At 31.9% G+C, this 27,471-nt stretch overlaps 1 protein-coding gene across 3 annotated transcripts in view; it reads right to left on the bottom strand.

Moving 5' to 3' along the window:
- LOC119073256 (oxidoreductase OpS5) overlaps positions 1–27,202 on the bottom strand; it is a 31,714-nt gene extending 4,512 nt beyond the window's left edge. Inside the window, exons 1-6 of one of the 3 annotated variants that reach the window (XM_037178630.1) lie at positions 26,449–27,201; positions 3,592–3,991; positions 2,535–2,819; positions 1,750–2,225; positions 1,066–1,250; positions 24–219 (exon numbers count right to left, since the gene is read on the bottom strand). In XM_037178630.1, coding sequence (XP_037034525.1) covers positions 24–219; positions 1,066–1,250; positions 1,750–2,225; positions 2,535–2,819; positions 3,592–3,991; positions 26,449–26,551 — 1,645 coding nt within the window. In that variant the 5' untranslated portion in view covers positions 26,552–27,201. Of the gene's footprint in view, positions 1–23; positions 220–1,065; positions 1,251–1,749; positions 2,226–2,534; positions 2,820–3,591; positions 3,992–26,448 lie in introns of all 3 variants that reach the window. The other 2 variants (XM_037178628.1, XM_037178629.1) reach the window with 2 other exon arrangements.
- Positions 27,203–27,471: the final 269 nt, after the last annotated feature.

Raw genomic sequence — 27,471 nt, 5'->3', positions numbered from 1 at the left:
GACTTACACGACAATTGAATTACCCAAAAACCGGTTGTAGGTGTTGGGTTGGAAAAGCTCTTCAACGCGATACAAATAAAATCGGAATGGTAAGAAAATCTTCACATCCGGCTTATCCTGGAGCACAGCTCGATCGATGTCTTTAGCATTTTTCAATTGACTGACACAAATTGCATCGTCACGTGGTCTGTTACATTGTGCATCCAATGGATTCATGACCTAGATTAAATGAGCGGATAGGCGTATCCAAGGTGGAGGAAGTGGAGATGGAAAAAAGTGCTCAGTTATTATTAAAGCGATAGGTGATGATAAATTTCTATATACAAGTTGTCATCTATATATATCAGTTCAGAGAGGGTGCGGTGAATTTTGATTGCGAGTTAAAATTAAGTTTTGGTCTTCACTTCGGTGTTCAAGTCAAAACTTGTGAATTAGAAAAAGTCCAATTAGCTGCGCGTATAGTACATCTTCATTTTACAATGATTGAGTTCATTGGAAAAGTCGAAAGTGTATTGGGACAATGAATTTTAAATGGCTTCGTACCGCTCTATTCGCGTTATTGAATTTTCTTTCGATGTGGCTAAGAAGCTTGAGATTGAATGGTCCCAAACAAAGTTTACTAAATTCAAGAATGTCAGACATAGTTCCGAAATATGAAAAGCTCAATGGCAGAAATAGAGGCAGAAAAACTTCATTCAATAATACGAAAACATTCACAAAATTTTCGACTTCCGACTTCCAACGAACGGACGTTTCAGACCACAATTGCACAAAGATTTTTTGTTGTTAATATTATAATGAAAAGAACGTGTAACCGTGTATACAAATATGTACATCATATCAAACACACACTCAGATTCAGACGAATGTTTTGACTCAAAAATATTTAACAGTGACCTTCTTATGAGCCGTAATTTTTCTTTTGTACAATGACTTGATCACAGATCTATTTACATTTAAACAATTTTTTTTAAATTAAAATCAAAGCTGGAAATGTTGTATAGAGGCGAACAATATATTGAAAAGCAACAAAATTCTAAATGAAATCAATAAATCATTACTTACCACTCCTTGCGGAATACCGACATCATATGTCGGCGCTGCTGATGCAGGTTGATATGGACCTCTAGCATAACGTAAAATGGCAAGTTGTTGCACACGTCGAATACCACATTCACCTAAGCCTCTCAATTGCATCCAATAAGCGCCAACTGGCTGATCGGCAGTTATCACGAAATCATAACGTTCACCTGTAACAGCGACGAGTGTGTGAATTGGAATAAGTTTAAATTCATAACTGACCTTCAATTATGCATCTTATTGTTCGATAAATGAATCGGATATTTACTTAAGATTGCAATAAATTGAATTAAAGACGATCATGAGTTACACCCAACAATGAATGAAATGCACTACGCCCATACACAATGTGTAATAACCATTATGATTGGAAAAAAAATCAGATCTTATTGTGGTACAAGGCCACCTACGAGGAGAATGCTTTAGGGTAACGTAATATAATTATGTGTATGTGCTTTTATCTGCCTTAGTAGTGTCATTGCGTGAAAACGACACACGTCCGTACCATCTCATTGAACGGTAGCATTTTTTTGAAACTTTCGGAACGAAATGGGAAATGAAGAATGGAAAGAGAAAATATCTTGAAATGGGCAACAAGTGTATGTCGGTAGAATATCAAAGACAATGCGTTACGCATAATTCACATTGGGAAAGTCAATGTAAACCTACCTGAGAATGAGATAATGGTGTTCACATTTACAGGATGTACTGGCTCTCCGTCTGTTGCAATCACAGTCATTCCATGTCCTTCGATCGTCACTTGAGCAGGACAAACCGATGCAAAGGCATTGATCAATCTGAATCGGTACCGACGTCCTGGTGTTATTGTGAAAATTTCCAATGGCGTGTTCGTCATGAATCCAGTATTAGGATCTCTGAATTGACCGCGACCGTTGATCAACATCGATTCAGGATCTTGTCCAGTGTTCACAGCCAATCGACCGGGATAACGTTCAGCGGCATCTTCGTGCAACCAATCGCTGATTAGGACAATGTGCGTGGTCAAATCGAAATCGTATAAATGAGAGTTTGGATCTCTTGACGGTGGTTGCCGAACGATAACGGAACCGTAAAGACCATCGATCTTTTGAAGTCCAGTGTGTGCATGCCAGAAGTGCGTACCAGCATTACCTGTCCATTGATATCTACATTGAGATACACATGTAACAGGGAAAATATGTTATTGGTTGACTCGACTAATTATGCTCATTTCATTGCTGTTTTCTCGCCACACGACCATTTAATTACATTCAAAAGCGTGGTTTCAATTCATGCGAATCAATTATACAAGAATCATTCAGACAGACGCACACCATTCATTCGATTCACAATTTTTATGCGAGCTTTCGATTTTCATTACGATTCATCACTTCGGTTTAGTGTAATTGCACAAACGGAATTTCTCGTTCACCATCACTGCCATTCAATTTTATTCGGTTGTCGATAGAGCATACCTGAACGTATTTCCTTGTTGAATTGGACATTGCGTTACGAACGGTACACCATCATAGTACTGGGATCCACGTTGATGAATACCGTGCCAATGAATGGTCACTTCCATACCTTCCATATGATTTTCCACATCAATGACGACTTTGTCATTTTCGCAAACTTGAATACTTGGACCAGGAATCATACGATTGGCCGTGAGAACACCGCGTTCAACACCATCAGCTAGCACACATTGACAGTGACTCCATACGGTATTTGTTGCATTTGGCGTGCATACTTGACAAGCACTGTAAGCAAGTTAGAAATGTGATCAGTCCACAATTCAAAGCAGGAAAACTCAATCTTCCTAGTTCCTAGCTCAGTTCTAGTTCAATTGAAGTCTAATTAGGTATCATAGCCGGACGTTGGCATACAATCATTCAGTTAATTCATCATTTGCAATATCGACTTTAAATTGCACGTAAATTGTTTTAATAAAAGAATCATGATTGTTAAAAGTACAAAATACAATTTCGACTTGCACGACTTCACACGTCATTTCGTCTGGCACAATAGGTCTCTATTCTCGTTGGTGAACCACTTAATAAATATATTTTTACATTTCGATTTCCTGAGGTATTATTTTGTAAAGCTTGAGACAACTTAATTTTAACAATAAACTAGGGGCTGTCCCTAAACGATGGCCGTTTGACCTACTAAATCTGTTACGATTAATTTAACAAATAATGATAAAAAAAATGGCAAGAAATTTCTTGCAAAACAAGAATTTAAATCGCGTAAATCTCGAGCTGTTGTAACATGGAAAAAAGTGGCATACGAAAGTGCATTCAGTGAACATGTTTCATATCGAAAACGTATCATTATGAAATAAGTTGATCAATTAATTAGTGCAATAATTAAGTGATTGAAGAATTTTTATGACTTTAACTACATCTAGCCGCAAGGTATTCATGAATATATTAAGCTGTGCGACACGTTGTCGCGACTCACATACTCTGTGTTAGGCTTTTCATGTTTTGGTTCTATTATATAGAAAATTGTCATAATCATTATACTTACGCTCCTAATACAGTGTAGTATTCTAATGTAAAATGATAATAACATATTCTAGGTGGTTCTCCTTCGCGACAAGCGCGGGCACACTCATCTGGTGCAGACAGACTAGGGTTTCTTCTTAATTCGGCCGTGGCACTGGTCGCAAAGTCCAGATGACGGAACGGTGATTTCGGATTTGGTTGTACAATTGTGGGTATACTACTACTGCTGCCGGATAGTGTTCCACTAGTTTGTCGTCCCAATGGTCGCGACACACCACCACTCAGTGATGGGTGTGTTTGCACTAAGCCATGAGTGGCTGAAAAAAAATTACTATCTAATGCTATATCTGATCCGGGCGTTGTTATGTGCGATCGCCACCATGATGATGATGCGGACGTTGACTGATCAGATTTGTCTGTATCTGAAAAGAGCGAAAGAGAAATTGAATTATTAAATGAATTTCAATGTCGCAAGAGAATGGGTTTCCATTTAATTAATTTTCCTCAGGTCTCAGATCCCTTCCCTTTAATCAAATATTGATCGAAACAAAAAGAAGGACACCGATCATAGAATTACGATTAATCGTATCAATAAATAGACCAAACAAAGCAAAAAGAAAATAAAATCTGCATTGCTAATCGAATAACCGATTATTTGCCGATGAACAATCAATTGTTTCATTCAGTGAGAGAAAGAATGTAACACTTAAAAGTAGACCAATTGTTTTAAAAACTAAATCGAAAAACATTAAACAACAATATACATAGAGGCGATTAGACCTAAACAATAACAGCAAATAAAATGTACAAAACAATATAATGCAGCATAATAATCGTATAAGTTGATTCAATATTGCACATAAGCCCACATTATTGTTAAAATTATTTAAGTCGAAAACAAAGTTGCTGTAAGAATAACATTTATTCCGATTTCGCATATAATATTCACCTATCCAGCTTGTGTACGTATTATACTATTCGTTTGTTATGCAAACTTTAATAGACAACAATTATATATTCTAAAACAGCTTAAAGACTAGACGTTGCAACCGAATGCCAGACTTATGTATTTATATTGTAATGTCTTTAAAAAAAACTCATATTTATCTCCAATGTTTGTGTCATTCAGTCACACAGAGAGCCACTTAAAGAAAAACAATTTTGCTTTCATTTTCATCAGCAATAGATGAAAACTCAGCTATGTACATATGCGGTAATTGATATCGTCTTTATAATTACGTTTACCATTTCATTTTTGTCTGTGATATAAACGAATATAGATATTAAGCACAGCACTATAAATAAGTTGATTTTGAAATCATATTTTAAAGGTTTTGCTATGAGATTTTTAATTTTCTGCAAAGATTTTTAAGACAATGGGTGCTTGTTATATTGTTGTATAATGTGGTTCTTAGACCAAATTAATTGGCAATGGACATAAACGAAAGTCTCACGAAGAACTGTGTTGAAAAATGTTTTACAAAAATGTAAAAATAAATCATTTTCGGTATGGGCTATATTCATGCAATTAGGTTCATTAAAGTTTTTTTTGTCACTCTTTATAAGAAAACTGAGCTTTGACCAAGACCAATGTCAAAATGATAAATTTTTACAAATGAAATGTAGGAACCCCCATGTAACTTTGTTGTAGCTCCTTAGAATTGTAACGCATACTGGAGCTACGCTGTGTGTTTAATGTAAGAAGTTTTTTCTTTGAAATAAATGAAATTGAAATTGAAATTAACTTTGGTACTTTGTGGTCTCTTGAGATTTTTCAACGAACGATTTGAAGTTGCGAAATCATCTTAGGCCACACACAAAGAAATTAAGTGTGAAAACCGCAGAAATGTCTGTCCTTCCCGGTTTTTACAAAATGCTGCAGACAGTCCAATGATGACCAAATAAAATTTATTTCATTCAACAAAAAAGGTCATGCATCGGTTTAGTAAACTGCACCTAATTCATCAATTTCTATGATGAAATATTATTATTTTTTTGTTTATTTTATTTTTAATGACTCTTAATTGCCATATATATAATCTGATCGTTGATCGCGAGTGCATATTTATTCTGAGGTATCCAATCAACAGGAATTTTTAATGTGAAGAAATCAATTCAATTAAAGCGTAAAAGTGAAGAAATTTGAAATATCTTTTTTTTTCTTTTTGTTGGACTGATACGTGTACAAGATAAATATCCATACAATGGATGTATGTTTACGCTTTTCGAGTTACACTTAATATTGATGTAGAAATTGCAACTCTGTGACGAAATGCAGACTGCATTAGTTTAGTGGTGTGAATTCATTTGCCGTTTTAAATCTTTCAGTTCCGTCTCTATTCCACCGATACAATGTAAGCTTTATTGTGATTCTTTTTCCGTCGTTAACAGTAATAGCAAGGCATTTGCAGTAAAAAATTATTGATAGGACACAATTATAGTTTTATTAAACAATCAATTCAAAGATTGAGTTTTTTGAACTTTCCAGTGCTAGAACTGAATCTGAACTTATTGTAAAGACAAATTCATAAAATTCTTTAAATGGTTTAAATGACATGTGAAGAACTAACAAACTCAAAAGTATGTTATCGAATTACACAATCGTTTGATGTCAGTGTCCATTTTTAAAAATTAATTTACTAAAATTTCCTAACATTTTCCAAATTTTGCCATATTTGTGGTTCATATTACAGAACGCTCTTGTCATGTACAAGAGGTGTTGGGTCTCATGTCCTGCAGTCTTCATGCACTAGAATTGTCTCAAGTAAAATGTTCTGATTAACCGAAGCAATTTGAAATAGAAATTAGGGAAAATGTTAGCAAATTTTGTAAAAAATTAGTTTTAAGAAATCAATTTTCCTAAAATAGGCCCTGTTTGATATTGAATTGTTTCACGCCGTTCCTATAAAAGTGTACACCGGCCTTCGTACCCATTGTTCTTTTGTCAAAACTTTTAATTCTCAGGAATCGTACACTTTCATATGACCACACCGCCTTTGTTGTAAAAATGTGGAAGAACTACAATATTTGTGTTTATGATAATGTTCTGAGCGATATACTAGATTACCCAATGTTTTCATTTTCAATGCTACTGTCAAGCAATATTCGTGTTTTAAAGTAACGAGTCTCGTTAAGAAAATAAGAAATGTTAAAAAAATTCCAGAGTTACGAGATAGAATATCAGATATATCTAATATGTACTAACTGGATATAAATTGTATTTCAAATAATCACGAGTGTAAGTAATTTTCCACATAAGCATTTTACTTGATTTATTGGAAAATGTTCTCATTATAAATCAAATTAACGTAAATGTGTAGTCAAAGAGCCAGCTAAAGTCTGTACGCGGTCTACAATGTGAAGTCATAAATCAATTAATCATAAGTTTTAACATGCTTGATTCTGTGATTTAATGAATGAACATTTAAAAACGAGCTTATAGGTTTTGTTGATTATAAATTCTTTCTTTTTTTTTCTTCAGACAAACTGCCAGATCGTTGCATAAAAGTCGTTAAGTTCCTTGCATAAGTCGGAGTTTTTTTTTTGTTTTCGTAAACTATTTAGCTTAAGCTCAAGCCAAAAAAAAGTCTATGCGAAAAATTTTTATTGCTATAATAGAGCGTATAAATTTAGATCAGTTAAAATATATTTTATAAAATTAAAAATTATTTTGCGAAACATTTAGATAACGTTTTATGTTTTACACAGCTATTTACCTACCAGATGTTAATGTTAGCAGTGAGTAAACTTTGATCAAATATTTTTAGTTTATTAAATGCTAATTAATTGAAATATTTTACTGTGTAATTCGTCCATAAAACATGTTGGCTCCACATGCATAAAACCATTTGCGAATCGACAATCTATAATAACAATAAAATGCATTGCATTTCAAGTTCTATTTATAGATAAATCAGTGAAAAAAGCACCGTAAAATTTAACCTTACATTTTTATGTGATGTTATTAAGGTGTTGTTCTGCACGACGAAGTATTTTATGTTACAGATCTGAATCTACATATCGAAAGGCCAAATTGAGATATGTTTTAGTGTACTCATAGGGTGTATCGATGAAGAATGTTCTAAAAGACTTCCGAGGAAATATTTTTTTGTGAATTTTTATTGGTAGAAGAATGTAGAATGTAGAAAAAAAAACATGGACATTGAGGTGTTTCATAAAAAATCTAGAGAAGAAGGTGACGTCTTTTAGTGAAGTTAAAATTGATCTTGAGAATTTGTATTGCATGTAACGTCAGGTAAATTCAAACATAAATTAACTTAAGCTGGACGCTGGTCCATTCATACAAACAAAAGTTCTTATGCTAGTTGTGCTTTTAATGACTGGACCAGCTAAAAAACAGCTTTAGTAAATTTATGTCTAAATTGTAGTGACGTTCACTGTTTTCAACAACTAAAATTCTCAAAAATAGGCCCCGAGTCAAATATTAATGTTTGCAGTTAATAGAAACAAATCTCTGCTAGTTATTTTCTACCGCTGACTGTGCAAATAGCACACTTAAGTACCCTAAAGGGAATCAATTTTAATGTTAAAGCTGCTAACGCCACTACAGTAGAATATAAAATTCCATAAGTAAACGATTAAAATATCACTACAGACGAAAGATATGAAAACAAAATTGATGCAGTGAAATCAATTGTTTGAAAATTATACTTGTCCACTTGTCCATCAATCGTTTCAATTTTTCCAATGCTTTAGTTTCGTTTCACTTATACCCGACAGACATAATACTTTCGTACATCGAATAAACTTTAAAGAGAATTTCATTTTTTCTTCGATAGATACGAATCATTGTGTGATGTAAGGCAATTTGGAATCACCAGAGTCTTTACAAGCTTTTCTCTTGATAGGCGCATGCGACCCATTAGCATTATACTCGGAAATAAAATGCACAATATTCTGAGCATAGTATTATACATCGTATTGCACTTATTTAGATACTTAACCAAATCGCCTGACTTATGTAACAATATTCAAATTGAACTTTAATTCAACATTTATATTCGTGAGAACCTAGAGTCTGCATGCGAATGAAATTTATTTAAATACGGCAAAGCAATTGACTCTGTATCTTAACTAAAACATTTTGTGTGCTGGTAATTTTGTTTACAACAGGGTGACTACTGTAAATGTTTGTCACGTAAATAAAAGCCGTACAACATAATTTTACTTAATGACAACAATGTAGGTAACATGTTTGTGCGATAAAATTAGCATTGAGATTGATGATCGAACTTTTCAAAAGAAATCACTAATCAGCTAACGAAATCGCGATATTCCGCGACATCGCTCAGCATAGAAAATGCAATATCAAGTGCAATGATAGCAATACGGATCTGGTTCAACAACTTTAGATCTATTTTAGAAAAACCACCTGTGTGTGCGTGTAGTTTATTAACACTTATTACTCAACATCGGCATTATAAAACGTATAATTTTTTAACTTTGATTATTAATTAGAAAAGCAAATGATCAGCGTCTTATAATTTTTCATAATAATAATTACACTCTACGTAGACTTGTTGACTTAATGAGTTTATCATTAGAAATTTGAAATGCAAGCAGACTAGTTATTGTCTTAGGATTGTATGTGTAGTATACAGAGACTATTGGAAAATTGAATTATTTTTCTAAATTGAGTTCTGTATTGTACAGTGTGGATATACTCGAGTGCATACTTTTGACTCGAGTGCATGCAGAACCTATGTAATTATTTGTTTACTTGGTGTCCATTCAAAGAAATTGAATATTACCATAATTTTGATCGTATTTTGTCGCATACAACACAGACATGTTATATAAAATGAGGAAGATCTACAGCTCCTACAAATTTTCTTTTATCTTTGTGCCTTTCATCTTTACTATGCAAAATTCATCATCAGCAATACCGGTAACTGTTTGACGGAATTTATACAAAAAAAAAATGTTTTTCCACTTTGACGGAAAAATAATTTTAAATTCATTGACGTTATGGCAGTCTTAAAATTTTCTTATTTAATTATCCGATAGTTTGTCGAATAACTTCCAGTTAAATTAATTCGAAACCAAATAAGCTTCGACAATTTATTTCCAATTCATCATTAAAGTAAGTTTTTCTTTCGCATATATCTTCTTCCGGTTCAGATTAACGACAGTTTTAAAAATGTATTTTCCACAGAGCTGCATCACACACAAATATCAATCGATTTTATATTCAATCGTAAAACTTGTTCTATCAAAGCACAACAATCTAAAATGATTCGAGAAAATTTCTCTCTCATCGTTATACGAATTGATATTTTAAACGCTGGTCTTTTATATCTATCATCTAATAAAATGTAATTCTTACATTGTGTGCATACCGGTGCAAATGATTAACATTTGCTTGTCGTGGTCATATCATCACTGTACTTTATAAAAGTAAAAATTTATTTCGTATTAACAACCGTTGAAATTGTGCTCTTGACGGCATATGGCTTTCCATTTTTCCTATAATTAATGAATGTAATGTATCTTCAATATATGAAAACTGATGTCACTCTCACTTTTCAATAGACGTCTTAAATTGATTGAGCATCGGAATTTAATATGTGAATATAAAAGCGTGCGATGCGTAAACCGAAGGTGATGGCTTATTGAATATTAACATGAATCTTAATTTAACAAGGTATGTTGGTTATAACAAATGGACAAATAAATCACTAGTTTCATACATCGTAGGTATATTAACATCATCAATAAATTACAACTCTAAATTGCTAACATGTTATTCATTTGAAAATTTGAGACAACAGTGCCAAGTGTAAAGTATTGAAATAAATTTTGTGGAACTTTTTGTGGTCAGTAGACCTAGTTTTCCAAATGAACTGGTTCATAGTAAATTTTCTTTAATTAGAATGTCTCGCTCCTTTGCGAGCTATACGCATGTTTTTCATAGCACAAATAAGTTTATTTTCAAGTCTGATCATAATAACACTATAGTCTCATATATTTCGGCTTGTAATTTGCGTAGCTTATGCAGTATGTGTGGCTTACCGAAAAAAAATTTTGTTTTTCTTATAAATATATTAAAATAAAATGAGAGCATTACAAGTGTTCGAGAGAATAACTTTCATCTTTTCATCATAATTTTATTAAATAAAATAAATTACTTTCGCGAGTGAGTGCTTAATTTGCAGGTTTGTTTTATTTTCAATGATTTAAAATTAAACAAAATATTTTATTGATCAATAAATAAAAATTGTCGTAAAAAACTTCAGAAATTTTCCAAATCCATCTCAAATTGTTATTTTAGTAATAATTCTGGCATCCGGTTGTAAGAGAATAAAAATTAAATAAAAAAAAATTGGTAGACTGATTAACGCACCACAATTTTTTTTTAATGTTGGCAAATTCTAGTGTGGTACATGCTACACATACGTAAGAAAATGTAATGGAACTAATAATTAATTTTGTTGGTTAGCATGTAGTTACATGCTCGTATAGCGACAGCAAAAAACAATAATTTGGTCTCGCTTTTTAAGTTTCTCCGTTAAGCTGGCAAAATACTTAAAAATTGAACATGGTGGTAACGACCACTACGTACAACGTACTACTCGCACGTAACAAGTAAAACACGTACAAACGAATGTTGTTCAATTACATAAAAAGCATAAAAGTTAAAAGGCACAAAACAGAAAAAATTGGCCAATTTTGTTTAAACATAAAATTACATGCACCAAATGCGCGAAGTTGTCAATTATTGTATTTTTCATTATTATATTTTCTTTGGCTTTATAATTTTAAATTTTTAAATTAACGTTTTAGTGTGCTTTATTCCGGAAACTTATTTTTTTTTGCTTGTAAAATTAATTCAGTTCACGCCAAAAATTATTTTATTTTCAATTTCTATTTATTATCACGTTTCATTTCACGGTTTCAATTATTATACTTTTTCGAAAAAAAAGGTTAAATTTATCTCAGTTATTATTTGAATCAATTCACATTAAACTTAAGATTATGGTGTCGATAACGATTGGTATTTATTAAAAAGCCAGCCGTGATTTGATTTTATCGGAATGTTTACAGTTTTCGATGAAATTGAATTCAATTGAATTGAAGAATACTCGAAAGTTGTGGTCGTTTGACTATGCGTATGGATTGTGTTATTTTACTGCTACAGTTTTACTTCTGTCGAATAGATACAGACGTTTGACCTGATCGACCTGTTTTATTCAAAGAATCACACATAGGGTTAAATACAAAATCTTTTACTTCATTTGTTAAACCGTTTATTTAACTATGTAAGGCAATATTAACTGCAGGTCATCGCTTATTTTTGTTGCTGTTGTAGGTAACAGATAATTAACCCTTTCTGAAAGTTTGGGATGCAGGTACAAGTACCGGTAAGATAAAATCATCATCGAAGTTTTTATAATTTTTAAGTCTTAATGGACCGGTCCATATGAGAAACGTCAGTATATTGGTATAGAGGTATATCGAAGTTATATCGTTATGATGTGTTGTGAATTTTCCCCCAGTTACCAAACACAAAGAAATCTAAATAATTTCTTTCGGTACTTAATTCCAATATGTATTGTCGAATCTTCATGGCACGGTATAATTGCCTTTTTTCGTTGATGAATTTAAATTTAAATTTAGAGCCCGAAAAAAGAAACTGTTTCGTATGCCACCATTTGTAATCCTGAAGAAGTTCCAATAAATAGGAGTTCACAAAAGAAAAATTGATGAACAAAACGCAACAATTGATTGCTGTATTACGTTCTTCAAATTTCATATTGCACTAATTACCATCACACATTACGATATCTTTTGTTTGAAAATTAATAAATTGCAAAAAACTACGAATAATAACAAAAAAACACTGAATTCTCTGACACGAAACATAATAGATTTTATTGCGGGAGAAGAATTCATAAAATGTGTAATGAACATTTTAAAATCCGTTAAATATTTTTTACACTTAACATTGCACGAAATTCATTTGTGCTTGAATCATTGTCGTACCCATCTAAAGATCATCATATGCGCAATATATTATTCGAGTTGGGTAATTTGTTGCAACTTTTGCTGTATAGTTCACATAAAATCATTCACCGAATCTTTTGTTTAAACTCTTTATTTTGAGTTGAAACAAAACAAAAAAGTTAGCACATGAATACACACAATCAATTGTAGTGGTATTGGATCCGAAGGCAGTTTACGATTTTATTGTGCTTTTAATTATAGTGTGTTCAATGGATTTAAATTGATTTATTTTAATTGAAAATATGCGTAGACAGACTGTCCTATTAAAAAGTGTTGGATGATAACACATTAGGAGGGACAGCCTACCGAAATAGGACGCATTTTCCAGTGAAATTTTTTATGTGTGCCCAGAAAGGAATTTGACCCTACAAGCCAAAACCACCCCACACGACCATGTACGTTTCGTGTACATCGAGAAATTTCTGTAAGAAAAGTGTAAGTTTTCAGTCTTTTTCGGTTGAAAACTTCAACTGCGCATTTCTCAGTGTGGATGAATTTTAAACCCAATAAAACTCTATTTACCCCGAAAGTACAAGCAATTACCTTTCTAATGACACCACACACGACCCTGCACGGCTCGTGTAACTGGTGAAATTTCTGTAAATTGCTGGTATGGCTGTTGTCGGCAGAAACAAAAAAGGAAGATCTCTAGCTAAGGTGATGTTATTTAGCAAAATGTCGGATAAAACTAATGAAGTAAAATATTTTCTATCATTCTATTGAAAATATACTTGGATCAAAAAGAAGTAATAGACCCGATATCGACAATTTTAAAGGTAATATGCTTGTATACCGTGCAAAAAGAAGCATTGATATCTAGCTAGTATATTATCTTTTAGAGCAAGATGTAGAGACATGAAGTATATGTATCAGCCTATATAGACGGTATTTTAAACAAACTATGCAACAGATTTGAGTCGTATATAACTCTTGTCAATCATAAAATGTTAATTTCTGAGTACAAAATGTGCACACCTCGTAAATATTGTTGTCAATCAATAACTGAAAAATGCTATTCGCTACGAGAAATTAATTTTTCATTCTAAGCCGTACAAGGAACTCTAAATAATATCAAAGTATAGAATCCAAATATCAAACCAACATTTAATTTATGGCCCCGGATCGCAGAACGTGATGTATGGAAAAACGCATTGATAACTTCGAGACTTTTACATACACATTTCCAGTAAATAATTAATTGTTTTGCGATATTATAACGACAATTTGTTTCGTCATTTTGCTTCCAAATATGCAGAAGTTGTTATTTAAATTTCACAATTCAATTCGAAACGAACTCCTTTTTGTGTTCAGCTTTTCAAATTCAAATAATAAAACGAATCTGTAACATGTCGTAATAAAAATTCTTTTCAGTATAATTCTCTTGCACGTAAATACGTATATAAAATGCATACATGCTCTTGAAATGTGTCTGCATAATTTTCTCGAATGTGAATTATTTAATAGTAAATCCGCTTCTTTAGACAAATAAAATTAAAATCAACACAAGATGTGCACCATTCAGTTATAAAATGCTTACTATAATGTACCTGCTGTTATTAAAAGCAGTTGCAAGGTAAAGAAGAAAAAAATCACCATCGACAATACGATCGCCTATACGATTATAATACTTGTTATGAACGAGTTTAGAGTACCATGTTTTCTCAGCTCGTATTTTGTGAATCTTTCTAGAAATGTAGGTTGATTCAATAAGTAGATAATTATAATATGTGTTTGTTTACTACATGCCGTTCGGTAGAAATTACACATTTCCACTTTTAATCTTCGGGAAAATGTAACAACAAAAATAATATTACTCAAAAAAAAACATGAAATTCACCATCCGATTTAAATCGATCTTATCAATCTTTGATAGAACGGAGTGACTATTCGACACCGGTGTCGAATAGACAAGCAACACAGTACATGCTATTTGACACTGGTGTCGAATAGCCAAACAACACAGTGCATGCTATTTGACACTGGTGTCGAATAGCCAAACAACACAGTGCATGCTATTTGACACCGGTGTGGAATAGCTAAACAACACAGTGTATGCTATTCGACACCATCACATAGTCATTTATTTGGACGAAATGGTTAAAATTCCTATTAAATGGAAATTCAAATATTGGATAAAGGTTGATGTGAATAGGCAGTGGTTTCCGCCGTTTTGGTATTTCGTATAAGAAGGCTAAGAAGTGTAAACTAACGTATCGCGTGCGCCATGAATTTTGAATACAGTAACCGTAATCGAAAGATTTGGTGACAGGACATAGGACATTGTATATTATTAACACCCAGGAGCACGTTATTAGTGCCTTGTGGACGTAGTTACGGGACCAGGGCCATATTGATACTGGCTAAGACGTTTATAACACCCACAGGGATAATTAAACGTTTCTGGGTTTTTATCAACACTGGGAAGGTGACATTAGCACCCTCTGGCTGTTATTAACGGCCGAACACCGAAAAATTTACCGTCGAGGATGCTATTATCAGCCTGAGTGAAATCGACGTGGACATTAAGTCTCGTCACCAAGATTTTACGTGCTTGGTTAAGTAAGTGAGTCATGATATTACACGTTCGAATGTGTGCAAGAGTATATATCAGAGTGTGAGTGTTTATTGTTTATGTATCGAGTAAGCGCAGCGAACGAGTGGAATAACACTCACACGAGGATATATACGAGCGCACACATTCAGACACGTGTATTGTACGACTCACTTGCTTCACCAAGAACGTAACACATTTTATCGCAGTTGGCGAGAGGTAGTTGAAAACATCAAAATTGAATTTGCAAGTATATGACTTCGTTGCGTACTTGGTAGCGACCTAGATTCATGTGCTATCGAGTCCCGGTTGGGACAATTTTTATTTCAAAATGAATTTCTACTTTACGGTCACTATTCGCAGTGACGGTAAAAACTTTACCATCACTGTTTCAGCTACAGCAGTGACAAAAATTGACTCTTACCACAGGTGTGGTATCATACACTGCGAACACAACTTACCGATGGCCTTAAAAACAAAAGATGCCGATTCAAAGTGATAACCAAATCCAAATCACTAGCAAAATTATTACATAACGTGGGGAAATTTGTATATCTTCGAGGGGAGGGCTGTATCCCAAGCCGAAGTCTAGATTAGCCAGGCAACACAGTTGATGCTATTCGACACCCACCTTTGGGAGCCAGAAATAAATTTCGCGCGCGCGAAATTTATTTCTGGCTCCCAAAGGTGGGTGTCGAATAGCATCAACTGTGTTGCCTGGCTAATCGACACCAGTGTCAAATAGCATCTACTGTGTTGTGTGGCTATTCGTCACCGGTGTCAAATAGCATGCATTGTGTTGTTTAGCTATTCGACACCGGTGTCAAATAGCATGCACTGTGTTGTTTGTCTATTCGCATCCGGTGTCGAATAGCCATACAACACAGTGCATGCTATTCGACACCGGTGCCGAATAGCATCGGCCTTGATAGAAAGCTATATAATTAAATTCATTGATTAACACAGATTTGTATTACGTTCGAAAGAAGTTTAAAAAAAAGTTAAATCTTCACTTTACAATGTACAGCCTGTGGTAGTGTACACAATAATTTGTAATGGATCTATAGGTTTTTTTTAATGTAATTAAACTTTTATATATACGTAATTACTTTGTCACGGTCTAGGTTAATTATACGTTTTATATACAACGGCAACGTGATGTCAATAAAATAAATTAAATCTTCATTTAGAGCCAAAATAAAATTTATATCTGAGAAAAATAAAATCGAAACGTTTTTCGTATCCATAATTGGTATTCGTATGGTGTATGGTATTTAAAATATGCTCTCGTTTTCTATTTGTTTGGACGTTTTTTTTCTTCCAATATTGTAACAAGTGTACGGAGTTTTCCATTTTTATTGAATTGAAAACCCAAGGTTAATTTTACCAATTCTTGTTGATTCGAAAATAATTAACGTATAAATTTCAAACAGCCATGGGCAATTGTCCATAAGTTCTGTTTTTTGTGTGTTCGATCTCAAATCAATTAAAAAAAATTAAAATAAACGCAAGGTAGATTGAGCTAAATGTCTATCTAAGTGTCAAAGTCGCTAAATAAACAGACTGTGCCATGAAGAAAAAATATCCAACACAAGAATTAAACTTTGCGCTACTAGTGTATTCGACTGATTAGTTAATAACAATTTTTGAATGACCAATGGCCATTGAATTAATAAATTGTATACCATACCATAACAACGGTCTGATAGATATACGATATTAATACGGTACACGATACACGAACACCGTTTGTGCAGTGTACATACACAATTAATTACCAATAGCACAATAATTAGGCAAGGTCATCTGATTTTTTTAATATTTATTTAAAATAAATTTTGACGCATATTAATCACTAATAAGAACACAAATATCGGTGAATTGAAATCGTTATTTAGACAAAGGAAAAAAAATCATTTTTTTATGGTAAAGAATCCAAGGTTCATAAAGCAAAGTAAGACAATGATTAGATCTTTGAAAAAAAAATACTCCAAAATTTGTTCAAAGAACAATTTAAAAGAAAACTGAGAGATGAATCTATTATAAACGAGATAATGAAGCACTTTCTCTGAGTGTCTACTACCGATCATGCTGTTTAAATGACTTATATTACGTCTTGCTCAACAAACGAAAACGAAATTGGTGAAATGAAGTTACTTTATATCGAAGATTTGTAGCAACGGAAAAAAATCATTTTTTTAATGTTGCGGTTTTATTAACACCTTCCCGTACTATTATGCATTTTATCGCATTTGTAATATATGTTTACCGAAGCTCTTTTCTACCATGCAATACATCACTTTAACCACAAACATTGTTTCACTTTCAATTAATTACATTCATTTACATTAAATTTTTATAGAAAATACTTTAAAACTTCACGGACGAAAGAACTTTAGTTGAGTATAATATCCAAAGAAAGAAACAAATAAAGAAACCGCACAATATAACTCATATGTGATTGCAGTGATTGGAGTTTTATTGGTGAAATAGAAACTACGGGATGACCTTCTCTTATGTTCATTTAAATAATTCAATAAAAACCTAATTTAAATCGAATTATCGAAAAAGTTAATTTTTTTTGAAGTAATTCTTTTACCAGATTTCTAATTACTAATACAGTTCGACGCCAGCAGACCACCCAATTAAAACCAAAAATTCATTCACAGTCTAAAATGTAACATATATGTTACTGTTGAAACATTTGATTGAAATTAGGAGTTTAAATAACGCCCAACTATTTGTTAAACAATTAATTATGCAGACCCAATTGATCGGAACAAACAGGCACAAAGTAGGAGGACAAATCTTCGATGCAAATGAGCTTACACACCCACAAACTTTCGTTGTGTGTTCACTATTGAAGAAAGCTAACTGTTAAGGAAGTGCTCAAAGGAAAAATTCTCTGGGTTCAAAACTGCCCTTAAACAGAAGTACGTCAAAAGCTAGTGAACTTGCTTCGAGAAACATCAACCTTCTTTGAATTCGATTTATTATCTCGCGACAAGTAGACGAGGTGTATCAACCACTCGATTTGAAGGTGATATATTACCAGCTTACTGGTTTATCAGCTATGAAAAGTATACAAATGCTACACATCTCGATAACAGTAACGTAACACAAACGATTTCATTAGCTCATTAGCATGTTTCGCTAACAGCGTATTTTATTCATCAATAACATTTTAAATCCGAGAACTTAATCAATATATTTTCTACAAGTTGGCAGAGTAATTCATGTATGTAATGTGTATTTGCATGCGGTAAGTATATTACAGATGTTAAATGAAATCTCTATTAATTTCTACTGATTTAATCCACAACATTGTACATTGAAATGGTGATATTTATGTACAAATATGAAATCGAAAGTTTTAATTTATAAATTCATTTTAATTGATATACATATGCAAATACGGTATAAAATTTAATGTGTTTCATAAAGACGAGGATTATGTTCAATACAAAAATTTTCTACGATGAACTCTTAAAATAAACGAAAAAAAGAAAAGAAATTATATTTTGAACAAACGACAGAAAACACGAAACAATGCTTGGCCGTACGTATTTTATTCATCGGATGGAAGTATTTTCTTTCTTTGTTTATAAAATAATAGACAAAAATAACAATATTATTATCAAATTGTTTATTTATGATCACACCTTTTGTATTATTCGGTTGTTAGGTAATAGAAATCTTTTTACATCTTTTTTTTTTGTATCTGCCAATCAATGGAACAAAAAAATACTTCAAATGGAAAATAGTTCAACTTAACGAAATTACAAACGAAAAGTGGTCTAAGTTGTTAAAATTTCACCGGAATTATGAAATAGAGATTAAGCTCTGTGAGGAGCCATTATCAAAATTATTTAATTTTCATCTTATTATAAAGAGTCGTCATCATAACTGTTGTTATTTGCAGAAGCTTAATATTTATGTTTGTTGCGATGCGATTTAAAATTATATAAGCTGCACGCAGAAGTTCGCAAAGTGACGCTAAAGTAAATCGCAACTGAGCCGAGATGCTTGATATGGAATGATAAAAGCTACAGAAAATTAAGTGTTTTATTAACTTAATGCAGTTCGTTGCAATTACAATTATTATTCTTCAATAAGATCGGAACTCAATATTAACATCGTATATTGCAAAAACCTCATTAAATTTGGTACATCTGGTACTTCATTTGTTTAAAGTATCTTCTAGTGTTTGTTACAAAATCTACGATATAGGAGTCAACTAGCTAGAGTTCAACAATTATTACTGTCGTTGATGCGGATGACAGATGACATTTCTATAAGCTGGACGTAGAATTTGACACGATTTAGAAAAAATCTGTATATAAATACGCGTACACAATGAAACTTTTAAGTAGAAGTTAATTATGAGACAAATCTTGTAAAAATGAAAATTAAAATTTAGCCTAAAGCCTAAAGCTAAATTTTAATTTAAATTACGCACACATGTTGAGCCAATTTTCAATAAAAAAGAGAAATAATCAAGATTTGCTTTTTAAAAAAATCTTCGTATTTTTGGTAACGTGATCCACCAATGGCATCGCCAAACACCTATTCCTTAGTGTCGTTTCGTTTAATTTTGTTCGTTTCAATTTTTCATTGAGCTAAAACTCGCAGAACTACTTTTCAAATTATTTACTACTCGATAAACTTCACCTGATTCATGCATTTTTTTTACACACCGCTTGTCTTTTCTCTTTGCATAATTTCTAAATATGTAACTGAAAGATTAATATAATTTTTTGATCGAATTAAAAGCAAAAAAAAAAAAAAACAAATAGGTGCCATGATGACACTACCCACTCATGAATGCGGCTACCAATTCATTAAATTTTAAATTGAGTTCAGTTTTTTTCTGTCTTTCTTTCATCCAATTCATATTTGTTCAGTTTGTTGTTCAATCGTTTTTTTTAGTTGACGTATAGATTTTAAACGAAACTTTTTATTATTACTCTGATTCCTTGCTGTTTTTCTTATTATTAAAAATGATTTAATCGAAAAAAAAAAACAATTTCTTATATAATCAAATGGATATATTGATCTGGCGTATTATATTAATGTGGTTAATTGTAGGTATTTACCAAAATTCAAGTTGAACGAAATATAATACAGAGATACCCAATAATATTTAATAAATAAAAAAAAATTAAAAATTTTACTTTCTACTCTAATAAATACATGTGATTTGACAAATTGTCGCTGTGCAACATTCAAATTGCTTGTAAATACTTTTTACCGCCATGTAATTTTTTTTACCTTTGAACGGCTATGCATAAAAATGATCATTGTACAAGAGCTTGTCAATTTATTTGTATATTTTTTTTACTATGCTTTGTAGTTCGAGAGATCAGATTCGATGATAACATTAAATCGTTTTGGTAGAAATGTAAATTAAAAGAAACTTTTCATACATTAGGTAATAACTAGAGTAATGGAATTTTTTTTTGAGCAACAGCAACACACAAAAAAAACTTTTTATGTAAATTCCAAAATGAAAAGACACAGTCTAAATGATTTTTCTAAATGAAATTAGTGTAACTATGATTTTGATTTATATCTCACTTTTACGCTGTATATATATTTATGCGGAGATATTTGTTCTTGTCAGCAATTTCAATTGAGACCTAATGAAATTTAAATAAAATATTTAATAATAATGCTAACGGCTTCATCAAACCAGCCCATTCATAATAATGTTGTCGACAGAAGATTTCAAATAGCATTTTGCCTGTTTTGTTTGCTTCTTCATTGAAATAGTTTCAAAAATTATCTAGATCTCTGCAATTGAATTAACTGCGATAACTCAAACGATATTAAGGAAACAATCAAATGTTATTCGAGCACTGAGATTCGACTATAATATAAAATATTATCCAATTGTTCAACTAAAAATAAAATTCTTTAAAAAAACCAAATATGCAATAGAATCACGAAGCACAGAAACACGATTCTTAATTACATCATGTATGGATATTATTGGGCTATGTAAAATGTACCTGACCTACAGGTCAATCGACCAAACATGCAAAACGAGAATATGTTGAACATATTCAGTAAGACCGAAAAAAAGCCGACCATTTCTGCAATAAATATCGGTCAAATTCACATGTAAAACTTTTATCGACATGCTCGCTCGCTAACAGAACAGTAAAAAAAAATCTCTTGAAAATCTTATAAAATTATACTCGAACTCGTTATTCTAGTTTCACATTGGATTGCAAATTTCATTACATCTATTGCATTTAAGCGGAGGTAATAAATCAATCATAGAAGAGAGTGATGCGTTAAACTTGATTTCATTTTTGATTTTATTAGATTTATTTTATGCATCGAACATTGAACAAAAATGTTTGCAATGCATTGCTTGTTAAAATCGAGTTAAAATGTATTACCAGGCTGAAAATTGGACCACCTGTAAAAGAGGTAGACAATTTCTTTTTAGAAATTAACAGTCATCTGTAATAGTCTGCGACGACCAAAACAAAGCAATGACCTGTGGCTAACACTTTCTTGTACATTACAATGTATGTTAATAATAGTGAAGTAAAAGATTTTGAATAAAAATTAAAAAAAAAAACTGTTTGAACAACAGATGTAATAGATTTAATGATAATATCGTGATGTGCTGGCCGTTTGTCATAACCCTAAGGTGTTGTTTAGGGTAAATTAATTTTGATTTTGGAGATGCAGAATCGGCTGAGAAGGTTTTTTTTTGTCCTAACCAAACTCTCCCATTCGCTTTTTAAATCTTTATCTTAAATTTACATTGTAAATCCTGGTTAACTCAACAAGGTCTACTCCGATAATATACTGAAAATAGAATGCATTCGATTTCAATCAGTAAAATCTCTACCGCCTATATATTCTGTAATTGTTTCTATTGAAACCCTGGGTATAACAGCTATGACTAAATCTTACATTTACATTTTTTTTCAAAATATTGCTTATTGCACTTATTGAAATAAAAACTTTATTTTTTCGTCAAATTCATTCATACAGCGATATGAATGCTTTCCACCGTTTATATACTTTAAATATAATTTGTGTCGTGGGTAGAGACACTTTTTATTACAATCTTGAACGAGTTAATAGAATTATGTGACGTAATATCAAAGTGGTTATAATACACTGTCGTGCATTGCCATTTTACCACCATTATTCATGCTCACATTTTTCAGTTAAAGGTAGAAATAAAAAACCAAAGAAAAAATTTATTTTTTCAGTGAGCCATATTAATAAGAATTTAAAAAAAAAATGAATAAAATTACCTGCGAAAAAATATTATAACAATGTTTATTTTCACATATCATTTAAAAGGCATATTGCAAAATCAATTCAATAAAATACTTGTAAAACGGTTGGCTGGAAATATACCTACACACAAAAAAAAACTGTATTTTGTGTTTCTCGTGTAAAATTCAAATGCGCGCATATACTATATGTTATTACCATCATCCATATTATTATTGCATAATTAAAACTGGTGCATGCAATTAATGTTTTCATTTTATTTTATAAATTTTATGTCTATCTATTGGCTAATCTATTTCTTTTCAGCAGAAAATTTCTAGCACATTTGAATTGTCGCATAATATGCCAATTCGCTTATTAGCCAGTGATAATGTACATAAATAGGAAATCGATATCGCTAAGTAATAACTTGTCACCGATTCGACTGTAATTAATGCAAATACTTGAACCTTTCAATGAAATTCCTTAAAACGACTCATTAGACAAGTTCTTGAGACATAAAGTGTTTTTTTTTATATTATTAATTATTGAGGTTGACCATAACCCTATGCGACAACGAAAATCTAACTGAATTTATACTCATTAAAATGACTTTAGGATTTTCAACAACCAGACGAAAAAAAAAACCCATTCTGATCCATACGACTTAATTAAAACAAGATTTGTATCAACATTTTGTTTCATGTATACCTGCAAACAAAACGTTAAAAGAAATCGGAAAAACGAGCCGAGTATTGTGGTGAAAAAAAAACTATTTCGGTGTCTTGTACAATTACATTTCAATCCTCTTATAAGGTCATACAACGAACAGATCAATGGTGTTTTGTACAGAATGTACATGGTGGAAACATGTATATATACCTCGCTTTGATATATCTCGCATTTGCCAGGCACATTATAGTTTAATACGTACAAAAATGTCCGTAAAACTGTCTTTCTAGATATAAATCATGGATAAAAAAAAAACTATTTTAACATAATTCAAATACATTTATATGTATCAATCGGTAGATATATATTTCTACAATAAATTTGTTGAATGATCAAAACTATATAAAAACAGAATGTGCAATTTCAAACATGACCAATAACTCAAGGACGGTCTGTTAACTATAATATCAAACAAACTTGCCAACTGAAAAAAATCGCATTACAAAATCGAACGCCGTTTTGAGTTAATTGAGTAAAAATATATAACTATAATTACAATGCATACAGAAAAACAAAGCTTAAAAAAAGAGAAATAAATCGACGAAAAAAAAATATCTGTAAAATATTGTAACAAGTTCAGAACTCTGTTTGGTATTGTACCATTATCTTCGAACAAGTTGATTTCTTTTAACAAATATGAAATAATAAAAATAAAATATTAATAATGCTCGCACAATGCTATTTAAATTGTAAAGGTGACTAATAATATTCCATAATAATAAATTGAGTATGTCTGTTGCTGTTTTTTTTTTAAATGAAAATGTAGGAAAAAATTGCTTTATTAAGAAATCGCATTAATAGAGCACACACATGAGATTCTGAAACTGTTGGGTACTTTAATGAAATTATAAAACATTTTTGAAAAATGAAATGGTAACAACGACACATTTTTAACAATGTGGTTAATTATTTTTCAGTTCGCTATTATACCATTAAATCGGGCTATGTAATTAAGAATCGAACGTTGTTAAACATCGAGGCTGAGCACTTTTATCCTGTCTCATACAATTTTCATGGACATATCTTTGTGGTTTTATGACTTATAAGAACTTTGTGATGGAAAGATAGAATAAAAAGTCAGCATCCTGTTGGTGTACGTGTTACTATGGTATAATTTACTAGCACCGCAGCCACAATTAACATAGTTCAATGGTACTGGTTGTAATAGTTTGAATAATCCTTAGTATCTTTTTAAGCTCGCAATGGATAATATGTCATTTGATTCCAAATCGAAATATAGGTGGAACGATGACACCAGAAAAATGGTTCAGTTCGTGCCTTTTACAACCAATAGATAACGAGAGATATCGATAGAATGCGAATGGAAGATTTTTTTAAACTAAAATTAAGGAGCATCCGAGACGGATATAAAATCAGGAAACAGTAGCAAGTTTCATGGCTCACGTACAATAAGTTGTTTAAAATTGCAAGAAAGACTCTCCTTTTTGCTTAGTGCAGGATCTTTTGTGGATTTTTTTTCTTCAAAAAAATGATTTAGTTTTTATTGAGTTTCTTTTAGTAAGTAACGCTGAATGCTATAGATCAAAGACTTATTTCAAATTAAAGGAAATGTCCAAGGATTCAAACTTAATATTTATAATCCAGCCACTTGTGTCAGAAAAAAGGCTACGTTCGCCAAAAATATACTGAAAAAGTCGATTTTTGAAAAAGAAAATTTGTTCCACAATTTTTATTACCCATCTTGTATGATATATAAGCTCGAAAAACGTAGGGCGAGCGGTTGAATACAAGGGACCCGACTTATAAGGACAATAAAGCCATTGGCAAATTTGCGTCTTTTTGTCTTTTCACTTATCACACAAAATTTCAATTTTCTACTAGTTTCGTCAATTTTGTTATGGGTGACAATAATTATAAATACATGAATATGCATGAAACATTCGCGCCTTCAAGTGCAAATTTACTTTTTCTATTACAAAGCAGCGATAGTTGTTTCCAGATCAGAGAATACGAAAATCATAATAAAGCGATGACAAAAGTGCATGTTACATGATAGCAACATGTAGACTGAAACATTACCACACATTTACCTGCTGTCTAACTCAGCTTTTTACACGAATGAATTAAGTAAAAAAAAAGTAAGTCATATTGTGACTAAGCACTCAAGTCTAAATATTTGAACAATTTAAAGTTGTCTCGTTGAACCAGAAAATATTTGCACACATAACAAACAAGATAAATTGAATGCTAAAGAAGCTGTGCTAAAATCAGAGAATTATGTTGACTTCTGCACAGAGAGCGAAAAAAAACGAATCATTTAGGTCAGCTGAACATAGTCAATTAATAACATCAAATAATGATTAAATTTCAAGCAGAAAATAAACTTGAAAACCAACGTGTAATTCGGAAATATTGACCTGTGTGTGTCGACTTGCAAACAAACGCTTCTAGCTAATTGATTAACTAATTTAAAAATAATTATTAGTTAACTGTTATGTGAATGTGTAATCGCAATATGTGTATCAAGAGACTGATAATTTTGAGTTAGGCTCGATGGCATGTTATTTTCCATTTCTATACGCACCACGAAAAAAAAAATTAGAGCCGACAAGAATATGATGTACCTGCAATACGTATATGACATTATACAGATATTTGTCGGTCCTCTGGCGTTTGTATTATGTGGGACAATGAACCGACAAATTGGAGACAGATAATTTATGCATGCAGAAGATTTATGTAGCTTACTTAAGAATTAATTAACGGAATTGTGTTGGTTTTTAATGATTTGCATTTCATTGGTACTGTTCATTGAAATTTGGCTTTGATTTGTAGAAAGAAATCGTGATATTGATCATTGTTTTTTTTTTTGAAATCGTAATGGTGTCCATTGGACATAAAAAGGCCGTAGAGCTCAAAGTGAATAGGAAAGTTTTAGGAATTCTTTAAATCGACTTTATTATTGGGAACTCCTTCAAATTTCTAGAACTCTTTCAACAACTTTTGTTTCACTTATGATCAGCTAAATAGAGCTAGTCTGTTTGGACTTTTATCTCTAAAAGTTGTCGTTAGTATTTTATTGGTTCGAAATATACTAAAATTGCACATATTCAGTTGATGTACCGATCATTAAACAAGAATGCGACTTTGATAAAGTCCCACTGAAACGGCTAGTCATCTGCTATCGACAACGACGATAAGCCTAGTGAAATGTTTGATAATAATGTTGAAGTGATAGATGTTGTATCATCGCATGGGAAATACTTTACACAATGAAGTAACAGATTTAATGATTTTGTTGCGATACGTTTACCGGACATAATTTAAAAAATTATTATTTCGTTGCACAATAAAAATTCGACTCACCTTTTACTCTTTTTGTTTGCACTTTAACACAATCTACCACTAAAATGGAACATAACAAACAAAACACAGATAAAGTGGCACTAGGTTTCCATTTGACTCCCATCTTGATGTAGTCCAAATAAATAATCGTTAATCCAAATAATGAAAGAATGTTTTATCCAAAGAACATATGATCATATGCTCATTTACAGCTTAATATGATTTTAATCTTTTTCTTTTTTGTGTTTAGCACCAGTACGAATTAAGCACTCTTAAGTCAACGTTACGACGACAAAAATTTTAAATTCAAACTGTAAAAATCTGGCGAAAAAATAATCAACGATAAACGAATCTCTTTCACTGTTTCAAATGCTGATCTTGAATGAATGATCGAATATTTAATTAACAATTGACCCGTACGGTTGGTCAACTGTATAAACACGCGACCGTGTTTCTCGTTAAACTAAATGCTGGCCTGTCGTTCTAGAGTATATAATACCTTTCTCTTTACGATTTCTGGGGACTTAGTTAGTGGGGTCCCGTTAAAAACAAGTTTAGAGTTTTTAATGTAAAAAATTCCTCCGATTTTGTTCTTAGTACTGCTGGTCTGATTAATATCAATCCAGACCAGTAAAATGGTCGTACCACGAAAATTTTCTTTGAAAATTTGTGTTGAAAAAATAAAACAAAAACAAAAAAAACGAAGAAAGACTGAACAGTCTGAAACGGTTTTCGCGCAATTACTATTACGACTTTAATATGTCTCGTCGTGTACGGTGCCGTTAGTAATATAAGATAGTTTTGCATTTAACCACAACATGCTTACAAGAAGCAGCTGGTATATACACAAAGGTATGAAATTCAATATCAAAAGTGGTAGGGTTCCCCACTGTCGATTCATGGACAGAATATTGACCCCACTGTTAAGACTGCTCTCTCATATTATACGTTATTCTCTCCAAAGATGCCGACAATATTACATAAAATGAATATACGTATTTCTCCTCGCAATTGATATCGAAAGTATTTATTTTTTATTCTTGC

This window comes from Bradysia coprophila, unplaced genomic scaffold (assembly GCF_014529535.1).
Source record: "Bradysia coprophila strain Holo2 unplaced genomic scaffold, BU_Bcop_v1 contig_138, whole genome shotgun sequence".
In the NCBI taxonomy this organism is placed as follows: Eukaryota; Metazoa; Arthropoda; class Insecta; order Diptera; family Sciaridae; genus Bradysia; species Bradysia coprophila.
The sequence above is the reverse complement of the archived record's forward strand: the minus strand, read 5'-3'. Positions and strand labels throughout refer to the sequence as shown.